Source organism: Dermacentor andersoni, chromosome 2 (assembly GCF_023375885.2).
Source record: "Dermacentor andersoni chromosome 2, qqDerAnde1_hic_scaffold, whole genome shotgun sequence".
NCBI lineage: Eukaryota > Metazoa > Arthropoda > Arachnida > Ixodida > Ixodidae > Dermacentor > Dermacentor andersoni.
Genome location: NC_092815.1, coordinates 95,499,082 through 95,510,236, shown reverse-complemented (window position 1 = coordinate 95,510,236; position 11,155 = coordinate 95,499,082). Strand labels below are relative to the sequence as shown.

The 11,155-nt window shown below is 48.4% G+C and overlaps 1 protein-coding gene across 1 annotated transcript; it reads right to left on the bottom strand.

Annotated features, from left to right (window-relative positions):
• Nucleotides 1-5,295: 5,295 nt before the first annotated feature.
• Nucleotides 5,296-6,532, bottom strand: LOC126541614 (ubiquitin-conjugating enzyme E2 Z-like). The gene has a single exon (XM_050188459.3). It carries the CDS (start codon nucleotides 6,380-6,382, stop codon nucleotides 5,501-5,503), a length of 882 nt encoding a protein of 293 aa, XP_050044416.1. The 5' UTR covers nucleotides 6,383-6,532; the 3' UTR covers nucleotides 5,296-5,500.
• Nucleotides 6,533-11,155: the final 4,623 nt, after the last annotated feature.

Below are 11,155 nucleotides of genomic sequence, written 5' to 3'. Positions count from 1 at the left end.
TGGGCCACCCTTGTTCCACTACAGCTTTGGTGACAGTAGAGTATCCGCCGCTGCTGTGGTTGTGCTGCCACCAGGCACGTACCAGTAAAATAGGTACAAGTGCACTCCCGGCCTGGTGCTCGATAACTACAGGAGTTCCAGGTGCTTGGAAGGACATCCACCTGATGGGAAGTAGGCTGTACGACCGCCAGGCTCCTTTTTGGATATGCGTGATAATTCAGCGAAGTCCATGTCACACTGACTTCTTGAATGCAGCCAGTTGAGCACAATATTTTAAAATGCAAACTTGGCTTCCACTTTTACGCCAAAGATCAACTAAAAGTAGGCCGGAAGCTAGAGTTCAGTCATTTTTTGGTGATCGCTTCACTTCCACAATGCGCAGCTTACTGTACGTGAAATACCTCAGATACGTTGGTTTCAAGGACAAGTTATAAAAATTGTAGCGTTCATAGACGCAACCAGCCATTGACTCTTGTAGCCACAAGTACTTTTGTATGCGAGATGGCACTTGTGAAGCATGCCGTGCATGTGGCATGTGCCAAGCGGTTGAGCGTTGACCTCAAATTTGAGAGGGCCATTGTAGGCTTGATTGTGGCTGATGACGTCCATTTGGCTATTTATTTTAGTGAATAATTGCCAGCCATTGCCATGGCAACATTAACTACCATTTACATGTGCAAAGCCTGCATAATTGTATGGGAACGTGGCTGCCCCCTCCCCCCCTCTAAAAAAAAAAGAAAACAGTAGCAGAAACCACCATAACTTAAGGTATTTTGAAAGTTGGTGATGGATAGTGATGGCTTTCTTGTGCGACTGTGCTGTCATATGACATCCTGTGGTTCACGGGAACGCTTATGGGCCCATCAGCCAACAAGCCATAACACAATATCTGTTTACTCAAGACTTGGAAGTGTTGGCAAAAGGATGGTTTTAAAGGTCTAAAATTTAATTTTCGAAAGCGACAGCCTTTAAAGATTTTTACCAGCATAGGTGAACCAAGCGCTTGCCTCTAGTACTTCATTCCTAAAAGAGTGCCGTGCAATTAAGCTGGCGACTGGTCACAGTTCAATTGCTTTTTGCTCTGTTAATTAACGGAACTCTAGGCTAATTGTAAAATAAAAGCTTACTGTTCCAGGCTAAAATATCGCTTTTGGCTGAACAGTGATACATCATGGCTGTAAACAACAATTCGCCGAGACGGTCGAGTTTCATTTTAAAACCAGTGACGTCAAGCAGTACCATAAGTGGCTGAAGGAAAAAAATGGCAGTGGCTTAGCTCGGCTATGCCAGGATATACGTAGTGAAAGCTAAGGCATAGCATGGTTAGCCTTGGTTAATCTTGATTGCAAGTCCAGGTTAGTCTGGTTGTCTAGCAATGTTGCGGCGTTTAGCCAGTCGTTCGGCGCGCTGTTCGTCTGTTTCCTGGGCGATTCGTTTCCTCTTCATCTCGTTCCAATGTCGATTCCAGGCCTTCTCCTGCTTATCAGAATTGTCGCCGTCCATACTGCCGCCTCAACTGTGGTTGCGGTGCACGCGAGCTCTCCTTTTCAACAGGCATGCGACGCAGCTGGTGAAGCCAGCGGAGGCGAACGCAACGACGAGGAACGTGGTGTGACGTCATGTGCCTCCTCGAAGCACGGCCACGGCGAAATTGCAAGTTCGCGGCCAGCAAAGCTTTCGCTTTAAAAGCGCTTTGCGTTCACCGCTGTATGGTAATGTTATCAGATGTCGAGGGGCCGCCTTCATCTCCACTCGAGGCACCAATCTCGGCCGTGGCGGAGGCATTTCGATTGGAGCAGAAACGCCTTAATTTGTGTCCCGTGCGTTGGGGGCAAGTTAAAGTTCAGCAGCTTAACGGAATAGCTACGTCATGGGCTACCGCGGCGGATCTTTGCATGTCTCATTCTTCTTGACCCCGAGGCCATGTAATCGTGTCAGCAGCGTCTTGTAATACGGGCTGATCATTTGTAAGTGTTACGGATTTTTTAAAAATCTCCCGTGCCAGGTAGCATAATTATTGCCCTTGAGCTGGATTATTCTAAGAGGCGAACACTCCTAGCAGGAGAAATCGAAACAGTAATTTAACTAATTACACAAATCCCATAATTAACAACTTAATTACTTTTACGGCATATATTGCAATTTACGAATTGTAGCAGGAGAACTTCCAAGACGTATCCACTTGACATGAACTTCCAAGAGGACAGTAGTTTTGTGATATTTCCCAAGGTGTGGGACGAAATACATGGCCGTTCCAGTTACTTTTGTGCTTAAATGCATAAAAGAGCGTTTTGTTAAAATAATAAGTGGAACAGCAGCCCATTTTTACGGTAAGTAATTGGTTCAGCAACACGTAATCATAAGCCCTTAGCAGCTACGATATATATATATATATATATATATATATATATATATATATATATATACAGTAGAGGCTTGCTTCCTCGTACCACCTGATTTACGAGCCATAGCTGAGGTAGGGTGCCTCGATGTCCTCCTCGCCCGCGGCTCCGTTCAGGGTGGAGACAAGTGCGTCGTCTGCTACGGCGTCCGCCATGTTCTTGCCCGCTGCGAGCGGCGCGTTGTTGGCGCGCGTGTGGATGGGCTTTTTGACGGAAGCAATGCGCTTTTTTGATTACTTCGATGACGAATTGCTCTACTATTAAGAAATATTTTTGCACCGAAAAAATATGCGCGCATTCCATAAGGCCCCTCTTTTATGCCTTCGTGTTTCTACTTAGTGTCGTTTTAATGCTGTCGTCTGGAAGTACCCTCGTAAAACGCGTTGCAACCACTGATCAGCGGCCTGGCGTGTTTTGTTTACGAACTGTAAATACAGAAATTAAGTTGCGCGGCAATCACTTTGTTTCACAGTGGGAAATGATGCGTTTAACACAAGCGTTCACAGAGGAATGCAAAAATTGCTACGCTGCCAGCATTTCTGTTCTTCGCGAAGAGTTACGCCGTGAACCTGTGTTGCTTGTGAGCATGTTGGTATGCAGCCCTGGAAATTCCTATTGCATAAGAAGATACCGGTGGTAAAGAAAGAGGTCAATACGACGTGATTTCGGTCACGACGTATGGGTCGCCATGCAGGTTTTTATTATGTCAGCTGTCAGGAGGTGTGAATTGCCACAGGTCTTTCGTAGATCTCAGACCAACGACCAGAAACTACAAAGAAGCCTTGAATTAACTTGAACAAAATAAATTAGAATGTCAGCTTGCAGCTCAGCTCGATAAGTTGGAAAAAAAAGCGGATAACTTGTACAGACACAAGGTGAAAAATCAGCACGCACAGCAAAGTAAGAATAAACACATAAATGAAAACTATATTAAAAGAGTAAGACATGCAAATGAAACGAAAGTTTTTGAATTCTGCCGATATGCATTAAAATTTAATTTCAGTGTTCACTATAGGCGCACTCCTGCACACGTCTTGCTTGCATGCCCGTCAAGTCCCGTTGCCGCGGCTTGACGCAGGTGCACACGCAGCCTCAGTCTCGCGTAGTTTGACACAAGGAGCTTTTCCACTGTTTCTTTGTGTTCCTGACAGGCGCCCGTTACGCCGCATCGCAACATCTTTGTCAAGTATGCGGTTACAGCCTTCAAAGGAGATTTCATGGTGAAAACGATTTCTGTCCAGGTGGTGATACCATTAAAATGTTCCTCGCAAGATTTGAGAACTCGCATGACTGCATCGCTTGGGTAATGAAGGTTGCTGCCTTCAGAGACGTATTCCTTGAGGGACGTCAAGTATGCATGCTCACTGCTGCTTGAGCCTAACAATGCAGGCTTGCACTGCTCGCAGTGGCCAATAGATTTGAGGATCCCTTTTATAAGAAACCCACCGATATGAAACAAAACGTCGCACTCAGCTGATGTTAGCTCTTCGACAAACGGGATCTCCGCGTCGTCGATTGCTTCAATCTCGGCTGCCGCTTCTTCTTGCATACCTGCCGACAGCAGGTCGATCAGGTACTGTGCGTTATCGACATCGTAGCTAGTCGTTGACGGTGTGTGGAAGAATTGGCTGACACAAACACCTTGAGTGATTACTGCACAACGGCACGTAGCAGCCGGGCATTTTGTGCCGACGACACCCAGCGAACTCGTCGCAGCAACGTCCTACCACCTGCACCGTGCAGCGCGCGCGGCGGGCATGAACATGGCGGCGGTGGCTAGAACGAACCGGTTCTGGCGGCACCGGCGCCGTCAAAGAATGTCTCCACCCTGAACGGAGCGGCGGGCGAGGAGGACATCGAGGCACCCTAAGCTGAGGGTCATCACAGCTCCTCAATTCCACAGTGTATATATTGACGGACTCGCAACAGGCATGCCGGGCGTTCCTATCAGGACATGGCATCCCGAGAGCGGTGCACCAAATTCTCAAACAGATCCCGCAAAATACACCAACCACACCTCCCCGCATCCACTTACTCTGGACCCCTGGTCATACCTCGCTGCCGGGTAACGAACGCGCACATGCGGTTGCCCGAGAAATGTCCCTCCGGGCTACTCGGCGTGGTGAGGCGACTAGTTCGTTCAGAGTGGGGGGATCCCTTGCTCCGTTACAAAGACATACTCCGTCATTATACACGCATTCGTCGCACCCACGCCGCACCACCGCCGTCCTTCTCGCGGGAGGAAGCTGTGGCATTACGCCAGTTACAAACCGCAACTTTTCCTAATCTTGTCTCTCTCAATAAATTCTACCCACACTGTTATGCAGATCGTTGCCCTGGCTGTGCAGCTCGCCCACAATCTTCCACGTCACGATTGAGTGCACTGCAAACCTCTTTCCTCCCTTGCCAACTCTCCTTTACCCCCTACGCAACAAAGAGCTGTGGGACGATGCCCTCCGCGACGGACCTCCCGAGGTCCTCCGAGCTGTGATACAACGGGCTCGAAACATCGCCGGTATCATCTTAGGGACCCTGGACTGAGGGTTCCTCCCACACTGCTCTCGCCATTCAAATATTATTAATAAAGATGTTTTACTCTCCACGGTCTTTTGCCGCTATAGGATGTTAGCTTTCGACCCCAATGTCCCGTTTAGCGTTGAGTGACACACTTTTGTTTACGGTAGCTTAAGCGCGAAAACACACACAAACCTTGAGCATAAATTTCCTGCATGAGTCGCGTCCTAAGTATGCCAATAAAAATTTCTATGAAAATGTTTGAAAAGCAGTGCTGTTTAGTTCGCTTACAGTCGCAAGCGCTATGACAGTGAGCGAAGTAAAATAATAATGAAGTAGCTTTCACTGCTACCTAATGAAGAGTATAGCACGACGGTGATTGAAAATGACACTCAGACATTTAATCCCATATAGCTCTTCTCTGGCGAAAAAAATTTTGGGTGTCATGTTTTTCAGCAGATTCGAGTAGCACGTCGTGACGAAACTGAAGAACTTGAGATGCAATGTTTCAGTTAACTTCTTCCCAAGGCTTGCTCAGCAGGCTTCTGGTTTTCCTACCATTGACTCGCTGGTTTTCTCAATTCCTACTGAAGAATATTAGTGTTAGTAGCGACAGTAACAGCAACAGCAGCTTCCGTAGCAGCTTCCGTAGCAGCTTCCGCAGCAGCTTCCGCAGCAGCTGCGGCAGCAGTAGCTTCGCTTTTCTGCTTGATCTGCTCTTTTAAACCCTCCATCCTGGCCAACAGCGCCTCGTACTGGAAATGGCCCGTCACATTGGCGGAGAAACTGTCCTTCATCTCCGTGCCTGTCAGATGGAGCTTTCCCTTGACGATTTCCTCATACCTGGTGTAGGACTCGGAGAAGGTTTTGATGATCTGTTCCCTGAAGACCACCGGACAGTCGGGGCTCTCCTTGAGAGCGGCTTCGACCTGGTCGCACACCGCGACCCTGATGGTCTCGTGCTGAATGTAGTCACCGTAGCGGTCGGCTTCACCAGGTGTCCGTTCTTTGACAACGCCAGGCTCGTTGTAGTAAGGCTTCTCGGTCATCAGAGACTGCACAGATATCAACACGCTCTCGATGCCTTGAGCCGGGCTCCATGGTGGTCCGGTCCAGGTTCCAAGGATACTGAGACAGACCTTGCCGCACGAGTACAGGTTCGGGTTGAAGCGCACTCGGCCAGCATCCGTGGTCATGATTCGAACGCGAGGTGGGCTGAGAGGGTAGTCAGTTGGGAACTTCATAAAGAACTGGAAGAAGCCTCCCTCGTATGGCGTTCCACCAGGACCGACGACCAGGGCGTGTATCCTGGTGACGTCTTCCTCCTCGGGCGCGATGAACAATCCCACAGGAGGCTTGGCGTCGAAGTCCGCGATGTCCCGCTTAACCCTCATCAGGCACTGCGGGCTTGGCTGCTCATTCTGGTAACCAAGGGGGTCCCAAGATTGAAAAAGGTTTCCCAACATAATTCTGCGCAGCAGCTAGGGCCTATCTAATTTTGAAACGATGTGCCAGCCGAATCGAACGAAAGCGAGCCGAACGATCCACCGCTCCGGTGGGCTGCTTGCCTCTTTCTTTTCTTTCTTCCGCTTGTCCTCGAGGCATATATTTAGGGTCATTCGATTTCTGGTAAAACCCGGGAATTGCCAATAATTGCATCCTGAACAAAATATGCGAACATTGGATTAATCATATGTCTCCCCGAAGCGTAAAGATTAACAATAAATGTAGGCATCACAACACCAAGGAATGCTGCCAACCTCTTATGGGCAAGGGATCAAAATGTATCATCTTATAAATATTATTAACACATACAATTGTATATGCTTCGTTTTCACTTAACGCTCAAACGAAAACCAGCATATATAAATATATAACAAGTTCAGCACTTGCTCGCCTTGAATAAATAAACGCCTGTTCTTATAAAGGCTACCAGTGCATATGACAATGTACGTCAACAAGGCCTTGTAGTATAATGGAAAACATCACACCTCCTGTGAAGCATGCCCACGTGCACTAATGCTTGTACTTTTTGTCATTTGTGGAAAAAATGCAGAAAACAAAGCATAATAGGAGAGACCGCCAATCCCGTCTCTATTTGTTGCTTATGTTAGTCAGCTTGCTATTAAATGTATAAATAATACCTGACAACGAACATTTGTAGAGACGAGTTTGTGAGTTAGTCACATGATCTGCGAGCAGTTCTCTTTTCTATTACATGGCCCTGTGAGTGAATTCGCTTGTTTAAAAAGAACGTTTGCGACCAAAGGGAGACTATTGCTTGTGTTAATTGTTTGTCATATTTATCAGAAATATCTTTTAACATGGGCTGCTCGAAACTTCCTACTTCTCTTCGGATTCTTCCTTTAAAAACACCACCTAATTTTTACCCCCCGAATTTCGAAAGATATAAAACCCGAAAACTGAAGCATTTTACATATATTGGATGGTTCCACTCAGAGTAACCAACTGAGCGCATGGAACGCTCGAATTTCGGTGGACTGAGCATATCTTAAACGTGCGCTTTCTTTCTTACGGTAAATTTGTTTCATTAAGAAAATAGGGCAACGCACAATAGATAAAGTCATACACAGAAAAGGTGACCGATGTCACCAAAAGCAAGCTCAATTTCAATAATGGCAACGTCAACAAGTACCGTTTCTACGACCTGGACTGAATTTTATGAAATTTATGACGTTCTTTTTCTGCTAGTCCTCCTGGACACTGATTATGAATCTTTGCTCAATTGTTAAGATATTTGCACTTGATACAAAGTGCTTTACTGCTAAATTTATAGTACAATAAGTTATTTTAGAGCGCAGCTCTTAGGCGCCCGTTCCTGGGTTGAGCGTCGGCGTCCCTCGGCGTAACCGCGCGAACGCGCTCGTGCAACTGCTAGCGCGTTCGTCGTCGTCTTCTACCGCTGGCTCGTCGGCGCCCCTCGGCGTAAGCACGTGAACACGCTCGTGCCCCTGCTAGCGCATTCGTCGTCATCTTCTTCTACAGCTGGCTCGTCGGCGCCCCTCGGCGTAAGCACGCGAACGCGCTCGTGCCCCTGCTAGCGCGTTCGTCATCGTCTTCTACCGCTGGCTCGTCGGCGCCCCTCGACGTAAGCACGCGAACGTGCTCGTGCCACTGCTCGCACGTTCATTGTCGTCTTCTACAGCTGGCTCGTCGGCGTCCATCGGCGTAACCACACGAACGCGCTCGTGCCCCTGCTAGCGCGTTCGTCGTCGTCGTCTTCTACAACTGGCTCGTCGGCGTCCATGAGCGTAACCACGCGAACGCGCTCGTGCCACTGCTAGCGCGTTCGTCGTCGTCTTCTTCCACTGCTGGTTCCGATGGCACTCATCATGCCAGTGTTCCCATACTGCCTCTCCCTCTTCGAAGGCGCAGACGGCACCGGCGCACTGGCAGTCGGTGCCGTGATTTTGGCCTCAAGTTCTTTGCCTCAATATATCGCGAAAGGAAAACACATGTACAGCTGTGCTCAAATTTCGAGCTATAGGGAGCATCGTAATCGCCGGACATTTTTTCATAGCTTTAATTCTTCCTCAAATGTTTCCGTTATTTTCTAGTCAGCACTAAGCCTGTCTTTCTAATTCCAATTGCCCCTTCGTGGAACCCCCATAGTGGTCATGAACTCCACCATCAGTAAAAGAAAATCAACCGCGAAAGAGAAGTCATAAGAGAAAGGCTGTGAAGTTATCCAGGTTGTGCCCGGTAGGCTACCCTGCACTGGGAAAGAGGGAAATGGGACTGGATTATGAGCAGGAAGAGAGAAGTTCACACTTTGCACTGGTACACCAACACCCTCTCAATAACACAATCAAGCGTTCATCACTGAGGCAGTCACGAGCGGCCTGGTGCATCTAAAGAAACGCAGGAGCGCTTTGTGCTTTGTGCCACGATTCCAAGATCTTCCCTTCTGTGAAAGTCCTGTCATTAAGCGTCCTAAAGCTGCCCGAAGAACTCTTCGGGCAGCTTCGGGCATCATCGTATGTTATGCAGTCACACAGGAGATGTTTAATCATTTCTTCTACCCCACATGTGCTACAATTCGCACTGTCCGCCATTGCAATAAGGAAAGAGTAGGCGTTCATGAAAGAAACTCCTAGTCGCAGGCGGCGCAGTAACCTTTCTTTCCGTCGAGTAAAACCGCGTAAAAGTTATAATCTCATGTATTGGTACATGTTATATAGGCGCTGTTATGATTATGTAGTCCAGGAAAAGCTATACCGCATATCAAGCTATGTCCACACATGAATGATCAGAACGAAGCACGTATAATGTTTGTTAATCCTGTTTATATTTTATTGATTTGTGATGCTTGAGAGTTCAAGAGATGTGTCAGCATAAGTCCCACAGTCCTCGTCTGTCGGCAATTCTTGATTCTTTCCACCACGCTGGCCTCCAGCTCAACTCTTTTATAAGAGTTGTTGGTTTAAACCCGTATGGGTTTCCTTTGTAGCAATTGCTACGAACGGGTGGATGTCTGATTTTCCCTTTAACAATTACTTCTATCCATCTTGCGGGTTTCCGCGGAACTATTACGTCAAACGCTTGCCTTTGCTTTGAGTTGTTGACAAATCCGACTTCTCCCGACCATCTGCTAGCTGCCTGGTTAGCTCAGATGGTAAAGCGGCTGCCCCGGAAAGGCGGTGGTCCCGGGTTCGAGTCCCGGACCAGGACGAATTTTTCTGCAACTGTTAGGCTTTTCTATCGAGGAACCCGTATGGGTTTCCTTTGTAGCAATTGCTACGAACAGGTGGATGTCTGATTTTCTCTTTAACAATTTACTCTTGTATAAATGTGCTTTCGGGCGTCGTCAGATCAAACTACTTGACCGTCATGTCAGTGCTACCGGTGTCCAACACGACCCTAACAATGTCGTGCTGTCAAGATCTGCAGTATTATTGGGCTCTGCTCAAATTTCCGACGCTTTGTTAATAATCAACTTCCGGAAATTGCACGGCCACTCCGGACCTGACCTTTTCTTGGGGTTCGGAACAAGTGGAGGCCTTTTTAGCCCCGATTTCTTCCCTTCATCTGGTGTGACCTTTAAATTAAGGCTCCCTACGCCGCTATGTTGCAACATGCGACCTTTGCTAGCGCTGGAAGAAACCTACGACGCTCCCTGCTGGCCGCCTTCAACCTGCTGAAATCCCTACCGAGCCGTTTTATCTCGCGGGGCTGGACTTGATAGGCCCCTTCCGAATATCGACCATGGGGAAAAAATGGGTTGCAGTCGTTATGGAATATACCACACAATATGCGGTCACGCGAGCGTTCCCGACCAAGTGCGCGACTTACGTTGTTGATTTCCTGCTCTACAGCATCATCCTCCAGCAAGGCGCTCCTCGTCAGCTACTCACAGATCGTGGTCGCTGCTTTCTGTCTCGCGTGGTTGACGACATTCTCCTCTCGTAGGCTACTCACCACAAGCTTACCACTTACTAGCCTCCTCCCCCCCCCCCCCCTCCCAGAATAACGGTCTTAACGAAGGCCTCAGCTGTACACTGACCAACATACTATCTGTGTACGTTTCCGACGGTCACAGCGACTGGGACACTGCTCTGCGTTTGTGACGTTCGCCTTTTATTCATCTCGCCCTTTTATCTTCTCTTTGGCCATGACCCACTTCTATCCTTCGACACCCTGCTTCCGTCTGATCCAGCATCTACCACTTGTTACGCTAATGAAGCCATCAAATGTGCGGCCATCGTACACTCGGTAGCCCACGTTCGGTAGCCCCGCTCAGTTCTCTTTATCGCAGGCAGCAGGAAAGTCCCACTATGGTCGTCGACAGAGGGTAGCCCATTTTTCTCTGGGCCCTTCTCGTTCTGCTCTGGCTCCCATCTCGTAGCGTTGGCCCTTGCGAGAGGTTTTGCCGCAGTATTTCGAGCCCTATCGAGTCCTGCTACGCCAAGTACCGTCTTTCTCGTACATGAGCACCCGTGTCATCGGGTGCCACACCTCATGTACGAGAAAGACGGTACTTGGCGTAGCAGGACTCGATAGGGCTCGAAATACTGCGGCAAAACCTCTCGCAAGGGCCAACGCGACGAGATGGGAGCCAGAGTAGAACGAGAAGGGCCCAGAGAAAAATGGGCTACCCTCTGTGGACGACCATAGTGGGACTTTCCTGCTGCCTGCGATAAAGAGAACTGAGCGGGGCTACCGAACGTGGGCTACCGAGTGTACGATGGCCGCACATTTGATGGCTTCATTAGCGTAAC